We start from the raw sequence: 23,398 nt of genomic DNA, 5'->3' as shown, positions 1-23,398 counted from the left end.
GCTAATTGGACTGCGAAGCCAGAACATTGTAGAGGAGCAGCGCCACCTCGAGGCCAGCTGTGGTGGAGCAGGCAGTGAGGTTGGGGCGCACCAGGGGACAGTAAATTGGTGGGGGAACTGGGAGATTCTCGAGACCTGTGAGGGTCTGGGTTTGACGTCATAAAGGGGGTGACAGTTTTTCCTGACTCTAATCTGCCTGCCAGCTAACCCATCACCGCCTGAAACAGACTGGGCCTTGCACTCCAGAGGGGGTGTCCAACCTTTTGGCATCTCTGTGCCACACTGGAAGAAGAGTTCTCTTGGACCACGCATTAAATTCATTCCTACACATAATCACACACCAAAAAAATCTCATAATTTTTTAAATATTTTATTTATTTAGTTTTTTAGAGAGGTGAAGGGAGAGAGAAAGAGAGAGAGAAAAACATCAATGTGTGGTTGCCTCTCGTGGCCCCCACTGGGGACCTGGCCTGCAACCCAGGCCATGTGCCCTGACTGGGAATTGAACCTGCAATGGTTTGGTTCGCAGCCTGCACTCAATCCACTGAGCTACACCAGCCAGGGCCAAAAATCTTATAATTTTTAAAGTAAACTTACGACTTTATGTCGGGCTGCATCCACAGCCATCCTGAGCTGCATGAGGCCGCAGGCCACAGGTTGGACACCCCTGAATGTGGCTCACCCCTACTGTACCAGAGTGGGGGTGAAGTCACGTAAAATGTTCATTGAGTGGGATGTCCCCGTAAGGTTTTTCCACACAGCAGGTTTAAGTTACAGTCCTCATTTTACACCATCAGGGCTTTTGTGATTAATCCCCTGTGATATGGCCAACTGTTTATTCCAGTAGCTCTCAAGACTAGGTGGGGACTGTACATGAGCATTAGTGATGCCAGCTAGAGTCGCTCCAGGCCTATAGTCTGAAAGACTACAAGTTCCAGAATGCATCTTGATTAGCATATGCGAGGTGGTGGGAGCATTGCCTTCTGGGAATTGTAGTCTTCAACTTGTTTGTGATGCCGGCGAAACGAGGGGGAGAGGGAGTAAAGCCTTACCACGTGATGCTCGGAGGTCATGTGGTTGGGCCAGCCTCCGTTCGAGAGCTGTGATTGGCTGATCCTAATACGAACGACGCCACTAGGGGCGGGCCGCAGAGGGGCGCAAGCGTACTGCGTTACGAGTCTCGGGACCCCTTTTCGAGAGACTATGGCGCTCAACAAGAATCACTCGGAGGGCGGCGGAGTGATCGTCAACAACACCGAGAGGTGAAAACACTGCGAAAGGATCCTGGAGGATCGAAGGGAGGGCGACAAGAGTGTGAAGAGTGTGGACGTTGGGCGGTGGGCTCTGGGGAGTAACTCGGCCAGGAGTGGAAATTGATGGGGTGCGGTGTTTGGGGGTGGGGGGGACGGCGGAGGCGGGGCTGGAGGAAGGTGGGTGGGTCGCGGGCGGGGAGGGAGGGGCCGAGAGTCACGATCAGCTGTGCGATGGGGTTGGGGCGGCTGAGCGGGTTCGGGGTTTTTTGGAAGCAAGTGGGGTCTAGGGGTAGTTCTTAAGCCCTTTCCCGGAATCGGTGACTTTCGTGATGGGAAAAGCCTTAGACAAGAATAACTGCCGTTTACTGGACGTTTACTATGTTACTACCGACATGTTACTACGTCAGGCACTGCTCCTTTCCTGCCTTTAATACGTAAGTCCTGTGGGTTAGATGCGATTAGTGGACACACTTTGTATGTAGGGAAAGTAATAGAGACGGGGTTCCAGGAAAGGAATCTTTACTCCAGAATCAATAGCCTTCTAGCATATTCCAGAACCGCTCGGGTGAAAAATAGGCCAGAGGTGAACTTACATAGATAATGCCTGTCAAGAGACACGTCTCCTGCCACCGTGTCCGTCCATACAAAGGTCCGTTTTTGCCTCTTTCTCCTGTTGGCTTGGGTAACTCCCTGCAACGGAGGCCTCCCAACTTCAAGATGCTTTCTACCAACCCCCCCACCCCACCCCGGCAGTTAATTCTGCCCCTCCTCCAACATCTGGGTTCCTTGGATGGCTTCCCTCTCTCCTTGCTCCCCGGGCGCTGAGAATCAGACCAGGCGGCTCTGGCTGAGCCATGCTGAGCCTGGAGCTCTTCTTGAAGGCAGGAGTGCAGGAGCAACCTGAGGCCTCAGAGGAGACTTGGTGGGCTCAGAGCCTTGTAGCCTGGACCTAGCCCAGTGCCTGTCGCTCGGGAGTGCTTGGTGAGTCAGGAGAACGCCGGAGTCCCTGGCCCAAAAATGCCAGCTTTCCCTCCGTCTTACCTGCCCAGAGTTCTCCAGACCATCCTGTTCCCGGTAACGGCCTCTTTCCTCTGCGCTGTCCTTCTTGTCTGACACCAGTCCCCTTCCCGTGACCCCTCCCTGGTGAGAAAGAGTCGTGATTGGGGGGAGGAGGAGAAGACAAAGGCACCACTGAACTGAGACCCACTTCGTTATCTTACAATTGGAGAAACCTCCCGTTGCGCCCAGTGGAGCCGCTGCGTGCCCGCCAGTCCCTGGCCTGACACACTTTTGATGCCATTCAGTAACATCTCCCGGGACTGTTTCTCTCACTGTCTCAGTGAGACTTTTCTGGGACGGGACTGTATGTGTCCCGTGGGGCCTCCTACCTGGCCTAGGGCTCAGTGTGGCTAAGGAACGGTGTGCCTTGTTTCAGGAAGTAAGTGCCTCAGCCTCATCGCTGAAGAACACGTGGTTACAGCAGTGGAAGTTTAAATTAGCGTTTACTATCTCACCTGTAAAACAGTCAACCCTACTCTTCAAGTCGTGAACCCCTTTGAGAGCGACGAGAGCTGTAGGTTTTCCCAGGAAAATGTGTGTGCAGGGTCCCCGCTTAGGAATCCCAGTGTAAAGGGATGCTGAAGTCAGCGCTCATGTACTGGGTAGGCGACGGGATTGAACAACGAACTGACAAAAACAACGCGTGTCATAAGGACTCAGAAGAAAGTGGGAGGGTTAACGCAGAGAATCCGACCGGCTTGGAGAGCCCTGGGGCTCCCCGGGGCTCTTCTGCCGTGCTGGCCACTCGGGTTGCGTAGTGGGGTTTGGGGAAATTCTGTAGAACCCCAAGTTTCCCGGCTGTCGCACGGCTGCAGTGAGGGTTCGTGGCAGCAGTGTTGGAACTGTTAAAGGGATGACGCGCTGGGGACCTGCGCACCTGCAGAGTCCGGTCCCCGGGTAACAGGTCATGGCTGCAGACAGTCTCATCGGGGACTTTCCTCTCCTCCCTGCAGCATCCTCATGTCCTATGACCATGTGGAACTTACGTTCAACGACATGAAGAACGTGCCCGAGGCTTTCAAAGGGACCAAGAAGGGCACCGTCTACCTTACCCCCTACCGGGTGAGTGGCGCAGCACGAGGGTGGTTTGGCAGGCTGAGGTCAGCCTCAGCCTGGTGAGTCTGGTGGCCTGTGACCCAGGTGTGTGTTCATTCCTCACTCTGAGTGTTCCTCTGCCACACGCTTCTGGGTTCCAGAACCGCCGGGCAGTCCGCACAGCCGAACGGAGCACCGGGCAGTGAATCCGTGCAAGTCGCAGAACTGCAAAGTCTCTGTGTGTGGGTGCAGCTGCTGGGCAGACCTGGGCCTGGAGGGGAAGGCTGCTGTTAGTTTGGTTTCTCTGAGGGCAGCCTGCGAGGCCTTTTGCACACCCAGAGTGGCGAACGTGGCGAACGGGAGCGCGGCCACGGCCTCGGGACCGGGCAGAGAGCCCGGCGGAACCCCGCTGAGCGAGAAGTGCCGGTCTGCACGGTGGTTCTTGCCTCAGGTCACCCAGGCAGCTGCCGAGAGACTTCCAGAGAAACGCAGATGCACATTCTTGGAAGAGAATCTGTCGATACCCAGGAGTTCGACTTGAATGGGTGGAAGAGGAAGAGATCTTCCAATATTAGTCACCAGGATTTAGTGGAGGAGGGAGAGGCTCAACACCCGTTTCTTTTTTTTTTTTCAGGTTTTATTTATTTATTTTCAGAGAGAGGGGAAGGAAAAGAGAAAGAGAGGGAGAGAGAAACATCAATGTGTGGTTTCCTTTCATGTGGCCCCCACTGGGGACCTGGCCCACAACCCAGGCATGTGCCCTGACTGGGAATGGAACTGGCGACCCTTTGGTTTGCAGCCCACACTCAATCCACTGAGCCACACCAGCCAGGGCTAGTGACACCCACTTCTGATGGGTCAGGTGGCGTCTTCAGTCACCGGAGTTGTGGGTTGGAAACAGAAGGCTCTGCAGGCGCGGGTGGGAGACTCTTGCAGTTTGGGCAGTGAGTCGGAGGGAAGGTCACGACGGCCCCCGAGTCCCAGCCCCGACACCCCTGCCGCATCTTCGCCGTCAGCTCTGCCGGGCTCGGCTGCACTGCTCCCTTCAGGAGTCCCCCTGCCCTGGGCCTGCCCCTCTGCCCTAGCTCTGCCCGCCTGTGCACATCCGTCACCCCCTCGCCACCGCTGGAGCGGCAGAGCCGTCTGTCCTCGTGCTGTCTGGGAGCAGCACACTGGTTTTCTCTGCGCACATCTGGCCTCCCCGTGTGAGGCCTTCTCTTTAAAGAGCTCCCTCCACCACTGTCTGGAGCAGAGAGAGCTCTGGCTGCCAGACCCTGGCTCGGGCTGCCCGCCCAGCACTGGCGTGGGCTCCTCACCCACAGGAAGGGGGGCCAGGGCTGGGGGCCGGGGTTCGGCCGCTGATGGTGCTCGTCCCCTCTCCCGGCAGGTCATCTTCCTGTCCAAGGGGAAGGACGCGATGCAGTCCTTCATGATGCCGTTCTACCTGATGAAGGACTGCGAGATCAAGCAGCCCGTGTTCGGCGCGAACTACATCAAGGGGACGGTGAAGGCAGAGGCCGGAGGTGGGTGCGGGCTGCGGCTGCGCCGACGGGGCTTCGGGGGAGGGGCTGTGGGGCAGCTCCGACCGCTGCCCTGGGGGTGCCTGTTGGGTCCCTTGTCATCCCAGCCTGTCCTCTCCCTGGGTGTGAACCAGCTTCCACAACTAACACCGGGGCTGCCAGCTGTGGCGCAGAGGTGGCCTTTGGTTGACAAGACCTGGGCGGGGGGCGGGGGGTGCTGGCGCTGCAGGGGCAGCTCTCCCGCCTTGCTGGGCGGCGGGTCCAGGTCTGAGGGGTGGGTGGGAACTGGGTCAGGGTCTGGGAAGGGCCTTTCCCTGGAGCCAGGAGGAGCCAGCCGCCCCTCTGTGATGCCCAGGAGGCCCTGCTTGGTGGCAGACTCTGCCCCTCACACCCTGCCAGCCCCAGGAGCTCAGAGCTGCAGGGGCCGGGGGCCACCCCTAGGCCCCCTCGGGCTGAGATGCGCTCTGAACTTGAGTGTTGGTGGTCGCCGACTGTACCTGCTCCCGGGACGCCTTGTTGCTTGGGGGCCCTGGTGCAGACGCACTCACAGTGCCGAGTGGGGGGACCAGCTCGTTCCGGGAAGGAGACGCCCCCACTTTGCAGCAGGCAGCCTCCTGGCGCTGGCATGGAGGCCAGCATCCAGTCCAGCCGAGATGCTGTGGAGCCAGCCCCTCCCCACAGCCTCCCGGGCGGCGCGGACAGGGACCTGGGGAGGGCAGACGGCCCTCTCTCCTGAGCTGTCACTGTGCTGTCCCTTCCAGGCGGCTGGGAGGGCTCTGCTTCCTACAAGCTGACCTTCGCGGCAGGGGGCGCCATCGAGTTCGGACAGCGGATGCTGCAGGTGGCGTCGCAAGGTAAAGAGGCTCTAGAACTTGGGGGCTGAGGCCATCGTGTGTGGCTTTTTGTTCATTTGAGTTTGTTTCCTTTTCGTTGTGTTTTGAAGCTCTGAAGAGGTAAGTCTCTGGGCCCTGGGCTGACCGGGGCTGGGAGCTGGGCAGGAAGCCGGGGTTAGCGTCACTCTGTCCTGTGCCTGACACAGGCAGGCTGGGGTCCCCACCTGCAGCAGGAAAGGGCATTTTGACGAAGCTGTTTGGCCCCAAGGACACTTGACTGTGGCCGCATAAAAACAAGATGCCCAACAGTTGAGCCCCCCTTAGGCGGCCATTTTAAATCGCCCGGAGACGTGCACAGCGGGGCCCCTCACCTCGCCCAGCCTCCCCCAGCCCCGTTCTTTACCCCGTCTCTGAGCCTCCGCCCCCTCCGCCCCCAGCCCTCCCTCCACCCGGTTCCATCCCTCCACCCTGTTCCCACTCCGACCTCTCTCCCCATCCCGGCCCCTCCCCTCCTGCCCCTCCTTCCCCTCCTTCCCCTCCTTCCGACCGAGGCCAGCTCAGGCGTGGGCGGGGAGCAGGGCGGGGTGGGGTGAGGCAGGTCTGCTGTGCACGTGCACGCCCCGGCACCCAGTGGCTCCCCGCGCCGGGCGGGGCCGCCCTCTCCCCAGCCCCAGGCCGAGGCGCTCACTTCTCTCTCCCCTGTACTTGTAGCCTCCCGAGGCGAAGCCCCCACTGGAGCCTACGGGTACTCCTACCTGCCCAGCGGGGCCTATGTCTTTCCCCCGCCCGTCGCCAACGGGATGTACCCCTGCCCTCCTGGCTACCCCTACCCACCGCCCCCGCCTGGTGAGTGTGTGTCTTTCGCTGCCCACGCCGCGCCCCGCCCACTAACCAGCCCCACCCCGGCCAGGGCGGTGCAGAGGGGAGCCGCGGGCTGTGACCTGCCGCAGGGCTGACAGAGGGGCCGGGGAGGCCGGGCTGCTCACCGGGTCCCGTCCCTCTCTCGCCGAGCAGAGTTCTACCCTGGACCACCCATGATGGACGGGGCCATGGGGTACGTGCACCCCCCGCCGCCGCCCTACCCCGGACCCATGGAGCCGCCGGTCAGTGGGCCTGCAGTCCCCGCCACCCCTGCAGGTGAGGAGACCTCAGGCTCCTAGCGGTCCTGGGAGACCAGCCCTGTCCCCGCGGCAGCACGGAGGGTCGCAGAGAGCGACCAGAGGCCGGCTACGAGCCCCAGATGGTGCATGCCCCCTGGCCTGGGGACCGACTGTGCGATGGGCTCAGGGCGAGGAGCTAGGGTTCCAGCGTTCTGCTCTTAGCTGCTCCGGTGTGCCCTGGCACCAGGAAGGGCCCCTCTGTACCTCCGCCGCTGCCGGCAGGTGGTAACCGCGCCCCTGGCGTGGTTGTGGTGAGGACTAGAGGTGACAGGAGAGCACAGGGTGGCCCCATGGTGAGTGCCAGGGAGGCAGTGATGCTGTCTTCTCAAGAGAACTGGGTCTCAACACCAGCTGCCCTGGGCGGTGGGGGGCTGGCTCACTGGGCCGGGAGCAGCCCTGGGGAGGCTTAGCCCTGACGTGTTTGCCGTTGCAGCCGAGGCCAAGGCCGCAGAAGCAGCTGCCAGCGCTTACTACGACCCTGGCAACCCACACAACGTCTACATGCCCATGGTGAGTGGGGGGGGGGTGCCGCCAGTGGGACTTGCGTGGGCATGTGAGCGGGGTGGCCACGGGTGGCTGGGATTCGGGGACCGGGGAGACCCCGGCTCCTTCTAACCTTCTAACGTGAACCTCGTTTTCTTCCTTTGTAGAGCCAGCCGCCGCCGCCTCCTTACTACCCCCCTGAAGACAAGAAGACCCAGTAGACCCCTCGCCCCCACGTCCCGCCTCCCATTGCTCTCTCCCTCCCCTCGCCTGGGGCCGAGTCTGGGGGGAGGGTAATGAGGGGAGCATGCTCTCTCTCCAGGTCTGATGGTAAAACACTCAGCAGGAACTGCATTGACAGAAGGGAGGGGCCCCTTGACGCGGAGCCACGCCTCCAGCTTCGCACGCTAGCTCAGAGCCCAGACTAGCTCAGAGCCCAGACCGCTGGGCAGATAACTTCCTGTCAGCATCTCTGGGGGCTCCTCGGGAGCGCAGGGGGTCCCCCGTGTTCCTGTCTCGTTCCAGTAGCTTCTGCCCGCAGAGGGACTCTCTGGCCACCTCCTCCACCGCAGTCCGGCCCCCTTGCTTTGGTAGCCACTGTACGCTCAGCCTCTGGTTCTCCCGGCCGCCAGCCCTGCCCCTGTCCCCTGCACGCCGGCCTGCCAGCCCACATTTCGTCCCTAGCCAGCCTCCAGCCCCAGTCACCCCTGCTGCCCTGCCCTGCCCTGGCCCTGGTCATTCCGTTACCCCCGCTCCAGGGGCCAGGTGGCGCCAGGGCCAGGCGCTCTGCTTCCCTGCTGGTGTCTCTGGAATTCCTTCCCTTTGCCTTCTCTCTGTTCTGGCGGGGAGGGGCTCCCGCGGCCGGAGAGAGCGCGTCCGCCCCAGCATGCCATCGGGAGGCTGCTGGGTGGGCCCCAGCCAAGGCCCCGACCCCTGGGACCCGGCCTGCACCCCGCCCCCCGCCCACGTTCCACGCCTGGTCGGCGCTGTGCCCTGGACTTGCCGCGAAGTGAGGAGATGGTTATTTAAAGAGACTTCCCTATTTATTTGACCAAAAAGAGAAAGTCCAGTTAATATATGTTAATGTGAAATAAACCCTGTTTGCACCTTGACTTGTTTGCTGGAAGTGTGAAGCAGTAAAAACGAAGTGACTGGACCGTGTCTGGCTCTGTGTGGGGGCAGGGCGAGCCCGGGGGAGGGGGGCTGGCGGTGGGGGGAGGCGGGGCGAGTGCTCCCTGGGCTGTGTGTGAGGGTCCCTTGTTCTCACGGCCCACTTGGCCCCAGGGAGCTCAGGCCTCTCCAGTGTCCGTTCCCTGGCCGTTACTCAGCAACTGTGCCCACCCACTGAGTCCCCCGTGGGCCTGGTGCGGCCCCTGACTGCCCGGATGGGAGGCCTGGGAGACAGGGCCGGGCTTGCGCATGGAGTTGCTGCCTCTGGCTGCCCCGGGGCCAGCGTGGCCGCGAGCAGCATGTCCAGGCTTGTGAGCCGGCCAGGCCGGCCCCTGCAGGATGCCCTTGCCCACCCCCCTCTTTGTGAGCCCTGGTGCCCAGGTTCACAGGGGGGACCAGGGGGGAGCTCGGAAACAGCCAAAGTCCGAGCCCAGGCCTGGCCGCCACCCCCACCCGCACCCACGCTGGGGCCCGGAGGGAGGCACCACATCAGCGCAGAGAAAGCCAAGCGCTCGTGTCCCCTGTCCTTTCTCTTCTGGCCCAAGGGGCCCTCCCGAGAGAGGCCGGGCGCTGCCTGCCAGGCTCTTCCCTGGCCAGGCCCTCTCCGGAGCTCCGGGGGGAGGCTATACCCCTGACAAGGGCGTTTGAAGGGGGCGCTCCCCTGGCCGTCCTTGTGCGGGCAGGGGCCGAGGGCCACCCCTGCCTGGGGCAGCTTGCCGTCACCTGGGTGGAATGTCACCTGAGGAGTGGAGCAGGCTGAGCCTCTGGCTGCCTGCCTGCCTGCCTGCCTGCCTGCCCGCCAGGGCGACACCTCTCTGGAGGCCCCGCCCTGTGCCCTGCCCACGTTCACCCCGGGTCTGGGGCCCACTCAGGAAAGTCTGTGGGTGAGAAGCCCACCCACTCAGGGCTGCTTCCCTCAGTCCCCGGCCTGGCCCAGCGGGATGGGGCAGGGCCCGTGCTGGCCTGCCCTGACGCCCCCTGCTGGGGGCACTGGGCCCTCCCAGAGGCTGTGTGGGAGGGTGGGATGAGGGCAGACCGGCCCCCTGTGTCCACCTCCAGCCACCTTCTTCCACCTTGGGCATCCACCTTCTTTCCACCTCCAGCCAGGGAGAGCCCCTCCCGGGATCCCCGCCCGGCCAGTGGCGGGGGGGGGGGGGTTAGGGAGGCACAGGGGCCTGCTGGGCCTCTGGGGTGGTGAAACCCTGGCCTGTCCCTCTCCCCACCCGCCCCCCTTCGCCCCTCCCCTGGACGCTTTGCATAATCCTGTGGCTACACTATCTTCACCCAGCGGCAGGCAGCGGGCACCGCAGAGGGGAAGGGCAGAGCTGGCCACCATGGCGACACTCCTGTCCCACTCCCAGCGGCGCCCTCCCCTCTTGCGCCAAGCCATCAAGATAAGGCGCCGCAGGGTCCGAGACGCACAAGAGCCCCTGCCCCCAGCAGCCCAGGAGGTAGGAGTGACCTCATGGAGGAGAAGCGCCGGCCGGGGTGGGGCTCTGTGGTCTTGGCATGCAGGCGCCACCTCTCTCGGGCTGGGGCTGAAGGTGTGGTCCCCTCCCCCGCCTCCCCTGTCCCCTGGGCAGAGCCTTCTGGGTCAGCACAACAGGGTCTGCGTGTTCTCTGGGCCACCCTTGGGCCTCAGATCCGGGCCCCGGGCCCCCCCTTCTCCCTGGTGGAGCTGACCCCTGCCCCACCACGCTGCTCCAGGGCCAAAGGCACCGGCTCCATCAGACGGAGGGTGGGGGGGTCCCGGCTGGGACCAGACTGCTTGGGGGGTGGGGCCGGACTGCTTGGGGACGAGTGGAGATACCCCTGGGCCTGCCTGACGTGACCCCCGGCCTCCCACCTCCGCCGCTGGGCCTCACTTCCGCCGCTGGGGTGTGAGCGAGCGTGGCCGCCCGATAAGCAGTGCTGTTTCCTCTGGGGAAGGAAAGGAGGTGGGGGCCCCCCGTGCGGAGCGCTCACGCTGCCGGGGTAGCTGGGCGCCCATGGACCTCAGCCAGAGCAGGCCCGGGGCCGGGGAAGGCGACCCGGGGGCCGAGGAAGGCGACCTGGGGGCCGGAGCCCGGGGCGGCCTGCCCCAGGAACAGGTGTGCGTCACAGGGAGGCGGCGGGGGGGGGGCTGGCGGCCCCGGGCCTGCGCTGCGCAGGGCCGTCCCTGCGGTCCAGGCCGGCCTGGGCTGCCTGGACACTCTGTCTTTTCACCTTGCTCCCCAGATCACGCCTCCGTCCCACCACTTCTCTCCCGAGGAGGTAAGAATCGGGGTGCTGGGGGCGCGGAGGGGTGCTGGCCGCAGCTGCCAGCCAGAGCCCTCTCCCCGACCCTGCCTGTGTGGGCGCTCTGTCCCTGCGCTGGGCGTGCGGCGCTGGTGCCCGGGGGGCTGGCGGGCCTCAGACCTCGTGGGGGGTGGATGCGGGCCCCGAGCTGACCCTGCCGTGTCTCAGCGGGCCCTGCTCTACGAGGAAGCTCTCTACACCGTCCTGCACCGCCTGGGTAAGCCCGAGCCCACCCACGTGACGGAGGCCTCGGAGCTGCTGCGGTACCTGCAGGAGGTGAGCCCAGCCCCCACGCCGCCCCCTCCCTGCCGCTGCAACCCGCACCCTGGGGTCCTCCTTCCCGGCCGGCCACACTCCCAGACCCGCGCCCCCAGTCTCCCACACTCCTGCCCCCCCACCAGGCCTTCCACGCGGAGCCCGAGGAGCACCAGCGGACGCTACAGCGGGTCCAGGAGCTCGAGGTAGCGCCGGCCCAGAGCCACCCTGGGGGAGGGCGGGGGCTGGGAAGCGCCCTCTGGGACTCAGGTGCCCGCGCCTCTCTCCCTCCAGAAGCCAACGTTCTGTCTGAAGGCCACGGTGAAACAGGCCAAGGGCATTCTGGGCAAGGATGTCAGCGGTGAGCAGGCAGGGCGGGGTCTTCCTCCCCCTCAACGGCTGTCCCAGAGCTCTGGGTGGGAGCCCCGCTCTCCCAAATGCCCCCCCAGGTCTGCCCGGCCCCAGCCTGCTAATGGCTCCGTGCCCTTGGAGTCTATGGGGCGGGGGAGGGGCGCTGCCCTTGGGGTGGGGGGTGGGTGATGAGGGAGCCTCCCCCCAAGGAGCCCAGCTAACGCCCTGGTGGCCTTGTCCTCTCGTCCTCCCCAGGGTTCAGTGACCCCTACTGCCTGCTGGGCATCGAGCAGGGGGCAGGTGGGCAGGGGGACAGCTCGGGGCCGCGGCGGCCGCAGAAGGCCGTGGTGAGGCACACCATCCCCGAGGAGCAGACCCACCGGACCCAGGTCATCACCCAGACGCTCAACCCCGTCTGGGACGAGACCTTCATCCTGTACGTCCCCGCCCCAGCCCCGCCCTGTCCCGGGCTACTCCCCGGGGCAGGGGTCCCCCAGCCAGGGACATCAGCAGGAACTCCTGGCCTGGGTGGGGACAGGAGGGAGGGGGCCTGGCCTGACCCGAGGAGGGGCCCGCTCCCGAGGGACAGGGGAGCCAGAGGGGCCTGCGCGGTGGCACCGGTGCTCCAGGAGCTGGCGGGTGCGGAGGGTCAGCGGGTTGGGTTCACCTAGGGGGCGGCCCGGAGCCTTCCCTTAAAGCAGGGGGATGCGGCTGGGCAGGGCTAAGGCTCCACAGTGGGCGAGCCCGCTGGGGACAGCGGCTTCGGAGACAGGCCCGGGCCGCGGGGGCGGCTGTGGCCTGGCCCACGTGGCCTGCCCTCCGAGGCCCTCACCCGCGCCCTCTGCTCCCTGCAGGGAGTTTGAGGACCTAAGCAACTCGAGCTTCCACCTGGACATGTGGTGAGGAGCACGCCCAGCGGCGGGGGCGGGGAAGGCAGAGGGGACAGGGAGGGTGTCGGGGTCTCCCGCCCAAGGGGCCAGGGACTCCCAGGACGCCCTCCCGGCCGGCCTCCGGCTCAAATCTCCGCCCCACCAGGGACCTGGACACGGTGGAGTCCGTCCGGCAGAAGCTCGGGGAGCTCACAGACCTGCATGGGCTGCGAAGGTGAGTGCCGAGGGGCTCCTGGAGAAGGTGTGGGGGCTCCCTCTGCCCCCCACACACATGCGCACACACACACGCACACACACACACACACACGCATGCGCACCAGCTGCTGGGCGGCGGGCTTCGTCCTGGCCCCCTTGGCCGTGGGTGGCGGGGGCTGCTACCACCCCGGGGCCCTTCAGGTTCTCGGCCCTTCCCCCTCCTCACGCACCCTGCCTGGGACAGGATCTTCAAGGAGGCTCGGAAGGATAAGGGCCAGGATGACTTCCTGGGGAATGTGGTTCTGAGGCTACAGGTGAGTGGGGTGGGGAAAGAGGCCCAGGGGAGAGGCAGAAGCAGGTTTGGGAGGGGCTCGGGGGAGGGGCTCCAGGCCTGCCTGCCATCGCCTCCCCGCCGCCGCTCACGGGCACGGGCATCGCCCACCGCCTGGCCCGCCAGGACCTGCGCTGCCGGGAGGACCAGTGGTACCCTCTGGAGCCGTGCACCGAGACCTACCCGGACCGCGGCCAGTGCCACCTGCAGTTCCAGTTCATTCACAAGCGGGTAGGTCTGGGGCCGGGGCCAGGAGCCACCCAGGGGCCCAGCTGGGCTGGACGGGCCGCTCTGCTCACGGCCGCCCTGAACCCACCGCAGAGAGCCACCGCCGCCAGCCGCTCCCAGCCCAGCTACACGGTGCACCTCCACCTGCTGCAGCAGCTCGTGTCCCACGAGGTCACCCAGCACCAGGTACCGCCCGCCCGGGGCTGGGCAGGGCTGAGATCTGCCCTCCAGCCCTGACACCCCTCCCTCTGCCTGTCCCCTCAGGCGGGCAGCACGTCCTGGGACGGGTCGCTGAGCCCTCAGGCCGCCACCATCCTGTTCCTCCACGCCACACAGAAGGACCTGTCTGACTTCCACCAGTCCATGGCGTGAGTGCGCCCCTCCCTCCTGCCCGCTCCCCACTGGCCGCAAGTCCAACCCCGAGAGGTTTCTGTTCGGCCCAAGCAGTGCACTTTCTGTTTTGGGTCCATTGCCAACTTGTGGAAATCTGGACGTTTCCCCCGCAGCTCCCCATAAAACACACGAGTGCCAGCGGCACAGGGCTGCCATCTTGCTGCGCTGCCGGTGGTCAGAGCAGAGCAGCCTGTCCTCCCCAGGCCGTCACGGTGGCCGTCAGGCCCACGTCACTCCCTGACCTCGCCTGGGTCCCTCCGGGCGTCTGAGTTTGCCACCCCTGCCCCAGCCCCCGGCCCTGCTGCCCCACGCCATCGCCTCCCGTCAGCGATGCTGAGCGCTGAGCTTCCGGAACCTGTGGGGGTGTGCCGGGGCGTCCCCAGGGCCACAGCAGATTGTGAGGAGGCCTGGCCGGGGCACCAGTGGGCTCCCCAACCCTGCAGTGCACCGGAGGAGTCAGGAGGGCTGAGGCCCACATGGCATTTGAGGGGGGGTGGGAGGAGGGCGCTCTGGGACGGTGGGCGGTGGGGCTGCAGGTGAGGGTGCAGGTGAGGCTGGAGACTGGAACAGGCAGCCATGGCAAGGGCCCCGTTTGCCTGCCGGTCCCACGCCTGTCGTGCAGGTGGCCGCCGTCCCCCAGCAGGGACGGGACCGAGGCCTGTCCCTGGTGGTGCTCATCCCCCACCCTCCTGCGTCCTCCCCTGAGAGCCTGGTCTCAGGCCATCGTCACCTCGGCAACGCCCCCCTGGCCTGCCCCAGGGGGGCTCCGGCCCCACGCCCTGCCACATGAGCACCAAGGCTCAAGCCTCCAACTCTGATTTTTCAAAAGAAGCAAGAAAGCCTGAATTTTCGAATCACAAATATCCTAATTGAGGAGACGGGCGATTAATTTACATGTTTGAAAAGCACTATAAGAACAAAAAAAGGTCCTATGGGTTCCCTTCAGCCCCCAGGGGTCAGTGGGGATCCCCAGGAGGCTTCGGGGCAGGGGGAAGCACTGCCCCTCCCCCCCTCCCCTGAGGCAGGGCGGGCAGCGGGAATGGAGGGGCCTGACCTGGCCAGGCTGAGGGCTTCCGTCTGCCGCAGGCAGTGGCTGGCCTACAGCCGTCTCTACCAGAGCCTGGAGTTCCCCAGCAGCTGCCTGCTGCACCCCATCACCAGCATCGAGTACCAGTGGATCCAGGGCCGGCTGAAGGCAGAACAGGTGGACTGGGGCCGGCGGGAATGGGGGTGGGGCGAGGGGTGCTGGGCAGGCAGGGCCCCGAGAGCGGGAGCAGCCGTCTGGGCCCCATCAGCAGCCCCTGCCTCACGGCATCTTCCTGGGCTTGCAGCGGGAGGAGCTGGCCGCCTCCTTCAGCTCCCTGCTGGCCTACGGCCTCTCCCTCATCCGGAGGTTCCGCAGCATCTTCCCCCTCTCCGTCTCCGACTCCCCGGCCCGGCTGCAGTCTCTCCTCAGGTCGGTGGGGTGGGGCCGGGGACACGGGCGCAGCTGGGGCCCCCGCAGGGGTGAGCGGCGGGGACAGGGCAGCAGGCTCTCTGTCCCCCCAGGGTCCTGATACAGATGTGCAAGATGAAGGCCTTTGGAGAGCTGTGCCCCGACAGCGCCCCCCTGCCCCGCCTGGTGGCCGAGGCGTTGCGGGTAGGGTGCCCACCCTGGGGCTGCAGAGGGCACGGTCTGGGCCCAGCAGCCCTCCCCGCTCACTGCCTCTCTGCCCACAGACTGGCACCGTCGAGTGGTTCCACCTGAAGCAGCAGCACCACCAGCCCATGGTGCAGGTGAGGGGCTAGGCCCGGTGGAGGAGGGTGGGGTGTCTGCTTCTCCCAGCCCCGCTCAGCGCGCCTCTGTCTGCCCCGGCCAGGGCATGCTGGAGGCGGGCAAGGCCCTGCTGAGCCTGGTACAGGACATCGCGGGCGACCTGCACCAGTGCCAGCGCACGTGGAACAAGATCTTCCACAAGTGAGCAGGTGGCTGGGCCGGGAGGGAGTGGGCGGGGGCTCGGAACAGGACCAGGGGGTCCCCGGTGTGTGCCCCCAGGTCCTGACACCCGCCCGCCGCCGCCTCTCCTCCAGCACTCTTAAGATCGACCTCTTCTCCATGGCCTTCCTGGAGCTGCAGTGGCTGGTGAGTCTCTCGCCCCGCCTCCAGGCCTTGCCCTCCTCCCTGGCTCTGGAGCCCCGCCCACCACGCCCTCTGTCCCCTGGCAGGTGGCCAAGCGGGTGCAGGACCACACGGCAGTGGCGGTGAGCAGCCCCGTGTCCCTAGAGGTGGGCGAGAGTCTGTTCCAGCTCTACATCAGCCTCAAGGAGCTCTGCCAGCTGGGGCCGGCTCCCTCGGAGAGGTGGGCAGTGGGCGGGCTGCGGGCACGGAGGGGACAGGAGGGTGGAGGAGGGCCCGCAACCCGCGCTGGCCCCGGCCTTCACCAGGCTGAGTCCCGGCTTTCCTCAGGGACGGAGTCCTGGCCCTGGATGGCTTCCACCGCTGGTTCCAGCCGGCCATCCCCTCCTGGCTGCAGAAGACGTACAACGTCGCCCTGGCACGGGTGCAACGCGCGGTGCAGATGGACCAGGTTGGGGTGGAGGCTGGGCGGGGCAGGGTATGGCGCGGGGCGTGGTCCCAGCCTTAATAGGGTTTGGGGCGCTGCTGGGACTTCCAGATGTGCAGAAGCGGGTAGCTGGCATTAAAGGGTGCTTTCAGACCAGGTTTGTGCCAAACGCTGCCTCTCGGTACCCTCGGAGTTAACTGTGGCTTCCCCTTGCAGACTGATCCTTGCCCTGTGGGGAGTCTGGGCAGGGCCTTGCTTGTCCCCCTGCAGCCCCCCGCCCCACCCCAGCTCTGCGCCTGCAGGCGGTAGAAGCTCTGAATGCTTTCGGGAGGCCGGAGGGAGGCAGGGGCATGGCTTGGGCAAGCCCCGGCCTCCTTCCTGAGTGCTGCCCCGTCTCCCAGCTGGTGCCCCTGGGTGAGCTGACCAAGCACAGCACATCGGCAGTGGATCTGTCCACCTGCTTTGCCCAGATCAGCCACACTGCCCGGCAGCTGGACTGGCCCGACCCAGAGGAAGCCTTCATGATCACTGTCAAGTTCGTGGAGGTGCAGCGTCTTCCCGTGTCCTTCCCCACCTGCTAGGACAGCCTCACTGCCACCCGCCCTGTCTCTCCCACGCTCTCACCCTAGCAGTTTCCGAAGGCCTACATCCTAAACCCTTCGAGTCTTCCGGGCCTTCCCCGGCTGCCCCCCGCCCCCAGGGTACTCCCCCAGTGACCATCCCCTCCCCACCCAGGACACCTGTCGGCTGGCCCTGGTGTACTGCAGCCTGATAAAGGCCCGGGCTCGTGAGCTCGCTGCGGGCCAGAAGGATCAGGGCCAGGCAGCCAACATGGTAAGGGCCCGAGCTGAGGGCTGGGGCTGGAGTGGGGTGGAGACGGCTCCGCCCGCCATGATTCGGGAAGCTCTGCATCCCTCTGCCTGTGCCTGTCCCCAGCTGTGCGTGGTGGTGAATGACATGGAGCAGCTGCGGCTGGTGATCGGCAAGCTCCCTACCCAGCTGGCGTGGGAGGCCCTGGAGCAGCGGGTGGGGGCCGTGCTGGAGCAGGGGCAGCTGCAGAACACGCTGCACACCCAGCTGCAAGGTGCCCTGGCGGGGCTGGGCCACGAGATCCGCACCGGCGTCCACACGCTGGCCGAGCAGGTACTTTGTCTGGCCTTGCCCCACCGCTCCTCGGCCTGCAGCCCCCCCGCCCGGCAGGACGCGGGCCGACGATGTCCGGTCCCACCGCTTCCTGAACCTGAATCAGGCCCTGGCCTCCCCTCTGCTGTTCTGTGTCCCCAGCTGGAGGTGGGCATCGCGAAGCACATCCGGAACCTGGTGGGCGTCAGGGAGTCTGTCCTGCCGGAGGATGTGAGTGGCTCTCCCTGCTCGCTGACCTTTGCCAGCTTTGTAGGCCTGGGATTGCCAAAGGGGCTCTGGGTGAGCAGGAGGCCGAAGGTCATGGGGTGCCAGAGATGAGCCCTCCAGACTCGGGCAAGGAATGTCCCCTCTTGGGCCTCCGCTTGCTCCTTGGACGCTAAGGGGGCGGGGCTGGGACATTCCACGGACTCTCCCAGTGTGGACGGGTAGTGTGGGGGCTGCAGGGGGGCAGGGTTTGGACTGTGCTCCCCAAACAGACCTGGGCGCGCACCCTTCTCAGCTGCCTGCCAGCACAGCCGCCCTGTTCCTACGACCCAGCGGTCCTCAGCCTCCTCACCTGTCATCAGGGACCGATGGTCTGGGGGGTGACTCACTAGCTCACCCACTGTTTAGGCACCCACTTTGTCCCAGGCAATGATGTCGGTACGAGGGATGTGTGTGTCGGTGGACACCGTGACAAAAGTCCCTGCCTTCCTGCAGAAGTTCCAAACGCCGCACACAAAAGCTCCTGGCCCTGTTTCCTCCCCGGGCTGGGCACGGGGACCGGGGTGGGACCGGAGCGGGCCAGAGCTGGACGTGCTGCCTGCCCCTCTCCCCAGGCCATCCTGCCCCTGATGAAGTTCCTGGAGGTGGAGCTCTGCTACCTGAACACCAACCTGGTGCAAGAGAACTTCAACAGGTCTGCGGCAGCCGCCTGCCCGCATACCCGATGCCTCGTCTCTCTCCCGCCCGCCCTTCTTTCTCCGCCTCCCCATCCTTTCGTGGTGGAGGATGCCAGCAGCCTCTGCTCAAGTGCTCGCGCCAGGGACAGGGAGCTCACTCCCTGGCCGTCCCTTGTCCCTTAGTCCCGGGCCGTCTCCGGGCCCCGCAGGCTGCAGCTCTGCCCTCCTAACCTTGCAGGCAGCTGGTGTTCCTCTCCCTCCCGTGATTCAGGGGAACTTCTAGTCAGGGTTGCTCTCTCTCTCTTTTCATTGATTTGAGAGAGAGGGAGGAAAGGAGAAAGACAGAAACATCAATTTGATGTTCCACTTACGCATTCATTGGTTGACTCTTTTTATTTTTTTAAGACTTTATTTATTTTAGACAGAGGGGAAGGGAGGGAGAAAGAGAGAGGGAAACATCCATGTGTGGTTGCCTCTCTTGTGCCCCCTACTGGGGACCTGGCCTGCAACCCAGGCATGTGCCCTGATCTGGGAATCAAACTGTGACCCTTTGGTTCACAGGCCGGCGCTCAGTCCACTGAGCCGCACCAGCCAGGGCCATTGGTTGACTCTTGTATGTGCCCTGACCGGGGCCTGAGCCTGCAGCCCTGGTGTATTGAGATGCTGCTCTAACTGGGCCACCCACCAGGGCTCCCTCATTCCTAATTACACATTTTTTGTCCCTAATGGCCTGACCCCACGCTGATGTGTCAAATTTCAGTCATTTCAGGTAGTTAGTAGGCCTGCGCCTCGGTCGCCGTTTCTTCACTCCCGACAGATAGGGGATGCTTATCCATGCAATGTGCTGAAATCCCATTCATGTGGACCGCTGCCGCCTGGGCTCATGACCCTGTCCCTGGGGGCCCAGCCTCCCCCGCACCTTGTCTGGTGGGGTTTGCGCATCCTGACAAGGCTGGTGCCCTGGGTTGGGCGCGGCGTTAGCTAGGACCTGCCCTCTCCTCCCTCTCCGTCCTTCCTCAGGAGGCCAGCCCTCCCTCCCACCCCCCTCCGCTGCCTGGCTTCCCTAGGCCCCAGACCCCCCTGGGAAGTGAGCGGGGGTGGGGAGGAGCCTGGGTCCCAGGAGGCCAGCCCTTTCTCAAAAACATCTCTATTTACTCCTCTTCCACCTTCCTGTCCTGTGTCCGGCACCTCACCTCAGCCTTTTGACCCTGCTCTGGACCCACACGCTCACGGTGCTGGCGGAGGCGGCCTCCTCCCAGCGGAGCTGCCCGCCGGCCTCTAGAAGGCTGAAGATCGCCCTGCAGGTAACGACATCGGTGACAGCGGTACTAACCCTGGTGGGAGGGCTCTCGGGGTCGGCACCAATGGCCGTCTGCTCGCCCTCTAGAACCTGGAGATCTGCTTCTACGCAGAGGGCTGTGGCCTGCCGCCTGAGGCCCTGCACACGGCCACCTTCAAGGTAGGGCCCTTTGCTCTGTTCCGGGTGGGAGGGACCTGTCTTCCTGCGGTCACCTGCGTCTAGGACCCGCTGCATAATTACAGAACCCAGCACCAAATGACACTGCGGGCCTCTCTTTCAAAAATTCTTTCAAATGACCCCGGCTGGTGTGGCTCAGTGGGCTGAGCGCCAGCGTGAACCAAAAGGTCTCTGGTCACTGATTCCCAGTCAGGGCACAAGCCTGGGTTGCAGGCCAGGTCCCCAGTAGGGGGCGTGGGAGAGGCAACCACACACTGATGTTTCTCTCCCTCCCTTCTCCTCTCTCCAAATAAACAAAATCTTTTAAAAAATTCCCTGAAATGTTGAGGCAGCAGCAGAGCAATGACCCAAGTGTGAAACTCGAGGCTCTCAGCATGGCGGGGTTGCTGTGGGACTGTGTGGGGGCACCGGAACTCCGGGCGCAGCGCCGGGCTGTGACTGAGTGTGACAGTTTCCGTGACTTCTCTTCTGGCCCCGTTTGCAGGCCCTGCAGAGGGACCTGGAGCTGCAGGGGGCCTCCACCCGCGAGCTCATCCAGAAGTACTTCTGCAGCCGCCTCCAGCAGCAGGTGAGGCGTCCCGCCCACGGCCCGCCCCGCCCCGCCCCGCGAGCCCCGCCCCGCGAGCCCCGCCCCCGCTGACGCTACCCCTGCGCCCCACGCCCTAGGCTGAAACCACCACGGAGGAGCTCGGGGCGGTCACGCTCAAAGCCTCCTACCACGCCTCCGAGCAGAAGCTGCGTGTGGAGCTGCTCAGCGCTTCCAGCCTGCTGCCCCTGGACTCCAACGGTGAGTGCAGACTGCCCACGGGCCACTCCGCCCTGCTCTCGCGTCCCCGGTGGCTCTGCCGGCCCAGCAGGAGCACCGGGTGCATTTCCTCCGGACTACCAGGAGGGGGCGGTGCTGCCGAGCGGGCCCCAGCAGCAGGGAGTCGAGGCTGGTGGAAGCGCCGGGGTGTCTTTGGTCATGGTTTCCTCCCTGGGCCACTTGCCAGGCTCCAGCGACCCCTTTGTCCAGCTGACCTTGGAGCCCAGGCACGAGTTCCCTGAGCTGGCTCCCCGGGAGACCCAAAAGCACAAGAAGGACCTTCACCCGCTGTTTGATGAGACCTTTGAATTGTGAGTGGGTCCCCACGCTTGCTGCGTGTCCCCAGGCCGGGGCCACCTCAGGCCTGCTCCTCCCCGCTGGGGCAAAGGGGCTTCCGGAAAGGACCGCACTGAGGTCCCAGGAAGGGGAACTTGGGACAAGGGGTTGCCAGCACAGGTCCCGAGGCTGGACGGTTGGGAGAAGACTCCCACATGTGACTTCCAGGCGAAGTCTTCTGTTCCAGGGACAGGCGGGCCTGGGGACACTGGGCCCCCTGGTTTAAAGCACCAGCTCGGAGACCGGGCGTCATGCCATGCGGCCCACACTTTGTAATCCTGCCCCAGCCGCCCCTCTGGGCATCCTTCCCCCGGCCCAGCCCAAGGGACCAGGGGGTGAGCCCGTGTGGGGGGGGTGGCGTGCAGTGGCAGTGTGGGGCGCGGGCAGCTGAGCCCAACTGTCCCCCACCCAGCCTGGTGCCCGCTGAGCCGTGCCAGAAGGACGGGGCGTGCCTCCTGCTCACGGTGCTGGACCACGACACCCTGGGCGCCGATGACCTGGAGGGGGAGGCCTTCCTGCCACTGCGCTCGGTGTGCGGCCTGGGCGGGGCGGAGGAGCCCGGGGAGGCGCCTCAGACCCGCCTGCCCCTCACCTTCCCCACACCCAACGGTAGGCCTGAGCCTCGCGCTGGGGGTGCGGGGGAAGGGCAGGCTGTGAAGGCTCAGACAGGCCCCCAGAGAGGGGAGGGCGGGGCCAGAAGGACCACCCCCCCAGGGGCGGAGGCCGGTGGAGCCAGCAGTGGCTGGTGCTGGGTCTCGTCAGGAGCCCAGTGTCCTTCCAGCCGGGCCAAGTGGAGTGTGGCCTTCTCTGCGGGGGTGAGGTCGCCACAGTCACCCCGGGAGGGGGGCCGCTCTTGGCAGCAGGAGCAGGTCCCTCGTGTGTCCACTTACGGGCCAGTTCTACGCACCTGACACGTATTAACTGCCCCATCAGACAGATACTATCATTGCTGTTTTACAGATGAGTGAACTGAGGCACAAAGAGGCTAGCTAGCCGGCCTCAGGTTCTCGTACTAAAAGGAAGAGCTGCCACCAGAGGCACCTCTCAGCCTCTTGCGCTTTGACTGGGCCCTCGTGCCGGGGCCAGCGCCCTCGTGCCGGGGCGGGGCGGGTCTCCAGGCTCGTGCGTCAGGCTGTCCCGTCCCGTGAGCGTAGCTGATGTGGGTCCGTCACTGGTTTCCAGGTTGGCTGCAGGCGGGCAGTGCTGTCCCTGCGCTACCCAGGCCCCGCCCCTGCCCCGGAACCTGACCCCCAAACGCCTCTTTTCTCAGGGGACCCGATCCTGCAGCTGCTGGAGAGCCGGAAGGGTGATCGCGAGGCCCAGGTGTTTGTGAAGCTGCGGCGGCAGCGCGCCAAGCAGGCCTCCCAGCATGCCCCGCGGCTAGGGCGATAGCAGTGGAGGTTGGGTCCCTGGTGGGGACAGGCTTTCCTGGGACGTCTGGGTTGTCCCCACCACAGCACAGCCTTCCAGCCTGGCCTGACACTCGTTAGGGCCCTGCCAAGTGTGGGACCCCTTGCCCCAGGGGCAAGGCCCCCAGGGCGTGGGAATGCCATTTGCATATTTATGGTGATGGGGACACTATTTCCATATTTATACTCCCTCCGCCCTGCCTTCAGCCTTGGCCTCAGCATTCCCTGCCAAACCCCAGCACGGGGGGTGGGGAAGGCCTCCACCTGCATCTCCCGCCCCTGCTCGGCCCCGGGAAAAGCTGCTCTGGCAAAGCCGGTTTCGGCCGTCTGTGCCCCGAGCACCTACCCCAGCCACAGGGTGGGGCCGGGCTGTGAGCACAGAGCCCCTCCTGGGGGAGGGGTGGGAAGTCGGACAAAGATGAGGCTACAGCTGCCCTGGGGGCGAGGAGAACCATAAAGAGGGGAGCCCGGGGCCTGTCCTGAGGGGGCTGCCAGCACCCAGGCTGGGAACCCCAGAGCCAGCCGGGGCCATCGGGCTCTGCTAGGTGAGAGCTGGCAGGCCGTGGGCTGGCCTGAAGACAGCAGCAGGAAGGACAGCTTGGCTCACCCTGTTGCCTGAGAACATCTCCTGGAGCCAGCACCTGCCACCTAGAAACTTTCTTGGCAAAAATAAAAGTCCCAAAGCACTGTCCTCTCAGTGAGCACACTGTTGGCTTATAGTGGGGCTCAGGTCAGGTCCTGCAACCCGTCCCCAGCCCCAGAGACTCCTTGGACCGCCCCACTCGGGCCCACCCTTCTCCCATGTTAGAGTGGTGTGGGGGTCACGCACGCACAAGCAGGTGCCGGTGCAGTTGGGGTCCCTGGTGCGTGGACCCAGGGCTTTGAACGAAACCATGCCCGGCCCACCTGTTCCTGTGGCTGCTGCCCTACACGGGCCTGGGACTCCGGGGGCAGCACCGTGAGTGAGCAGCCTGCCTGGAGGGGCGGGGCGGAGGCCTGTGTGCTGTCCATCACAGCCTGAGACCCAGGTGCCCTTCCACCCACAGCGTAGTCACCTCCCCTCTCGGAACCCGCACGAGCGCAACGTGTGGGGGCTCTGGATTATCTCCACGGCCCCGTGCAGCTTGGGACCTCAGAGACCCCCACCAGAGGGCAGCCCACAGCTGTGTTCCCGCACACCCACCTAACAGCAGGCCGGCCGAGAGCAGGGGGAGGGAAGAGGTGGCTGAGAGCCGGGGACCCTCTGCCCCCAGGGGGCAGGGGGCAAGGCACAGGCAGGCCAGCTCCTCTGGGGCCCACCTTTCCCTGTGTTCACGAGAAGGCACGGTCTGTTCCTCTGAGAACCACTAGGGGTCCTGCTGTCCTCTGGAA

The 23,398-nt window shown here is 64.9% G+C and overlaps 2 protein-coding genes across 5 annotated transcripts; both read left to right on the top strand.

Annotated features, from left to right (window-relative positions):
- The first annotated feature begins 1,133 nt into the window (after positions 1-1,133).
- Positions 1,134-8,499, top strand: WBP2 (WW domain binding protein 2). 3 transcript variants are annotated; one of them, XM_045837583.1, is made up of 8 exons: positions 1,134-1,262; positions 3,266-3,374; positions 4,735-4,870; positions 5,629-5,721; positions 6,412-6,546; positions 6,715-6,837; positions 7,294-7,370; positions 7,511-8,499. In XM_045837583.1, exons 1-8 carry the CDS (start codon positions 1,204-1,206, stop codon positions 7,562-7,564), a joined length of 786 nt encoding a protein of 261 aa, XP_045693539.1. In that variant the 5' UTR covers positions 1,134-1,203; the 3' UTR covers positions 7,565-8,499. The 3 variants fall into 3 exon arrangements, with proteins under 3 accessions (XP_045693539.1, XP_045693541.1, XP_045693540.1); XM_045837584.1 differs by lacking the exon at positions 1,134-1,262 and adding an exon at positions 1,508-1,687; XM_045837585.1 differs by lacking the exon at positions 6,412-6,546.
- Positions 8,500-9,776: 1,277 nt separating this feature from the next.
- UNC13D (unc-13 homolog D) lies at positions 9,777-22,718 on the top strand. Of its 2 annotated transcripts, none has more exons than XM_045836094.1 (32): positions 9,777-9,964; positions 10,731-10,766; positions 10,959-11,066; positions 11,192-11,251; positions 11,340-11,406; positions 11,652-11,832; positions 12,251-12,295; positions 12,432-12,500; positions 12,726-12,795; positions 12,939-13,043; positions 13,134-13,226; positions 13,305-13,408; positions 14,520-14,637; positions 14,765-14,889; positions 14,982-15,072; positions 15,153-15,209; positions 15,293-15,390; positions 15,504-15,555; positions 15,639-15,772; positions 15,880-16,000; positions 16,378-16,521; positions 16,712-16,810; positions 16,913-17,119; positions 17,261-17,329; positions 17,938-18,017; positions 19,199-19,304; positions 19,388-19,459; positions 19,962-20,045; positions 20,144-20,264; positions 20,470-20,593; positions 21,031-21,227; positions 21,889-22,718. In XM_045836094.1, exons 1-32 carry the CDS (start codon positions 9,848-9,850, stop codon positions 22,008-22,010), a joined length of 3,276 nt encoding a protein of 1,091 aa, XP_045692050.1. In that variant the 5' UTR covers positions 9,777-9,847; the 3' UTR covers positions 22,011-22,718. The 2 variants fall into 2 exon arrangements, with proteins under 2 accessions (XP_045692050.1, XP_045692051.1); XM_045836095.1 differs by lacking the exon at positions 9,777-9,964 and adding an exon at positions 10,231-10,603.
- Positions 22,719-23,398: the final 680 nt, after the last annotated feature.

The sequence above is a fragment of the Phyllostomus hastatus genome, unplaced genomic scaffold (genome assembly GCF_019186645.2).
Source record: "Phyllostomus hastatus isolate PE091 unplaced genomic scaffold, TTU_PhHast_1.1 phas_contig_210, whole genome shotgun sequence".
Classification (NCBI taxonomy): Eukaryota; Metazoa; Chordata; class Mammalia; order Chiroptera; family Phyllostomidae; genus Phyllostomus; species Phyllostomus hastatus.
The sequence above is the reverse complement of the archived record's forward strand: the minus strand, read 5'-3'. Positions and strand labels throughout refer to the sequence as shown.

Bases quoted from the DNA above. Each gene is read 5' to 3' on its own strand.
- WBP2 (XM_045837583.1), top strand. From the start codon at position 1,204: ATGGCGCTCAACAAGAATCACTCGGAGGGCGGCGGAGTGATCGTCAAC. The intron at 4,871-5,628 runs GTGGGTGCGGGC...TGTCCCTTCCAG, and splicing joins GGTGAAGGCAGAGGCCGGAG to GCGGCTGGGAGGGCTCTGCT. The intron at 6,547-6,714 runs GTGAGTGTGTGT...CTCGCCGAGCAG, and splicing joins CTACCCACCGCCCCCGCCTG to AGTTCTACCCTGGACCACCC.
- UNC13D (XM_045836094.1), top strand. From the start codon at position 9,848: ATGGCGACACTCCTGTCCCACTCCCAGCGGCGCCCTCCCCTCTTGCGC. The intron at 14,890-14,981 runs GTCGGTGGGGTG...CTGTCCCCCCAG, and splicing joins CGGCTGCAGTCTCTCCTCAG to GGTCCTGATACAGATGTGCA. The intron at 21,228-21,888 runs GTAGGCCTGAGC...CTCTTTTCTCAG, and splicing joins CACCTTCCCCACACCCAACG to GGGACCCGATCCTGCAGCTG.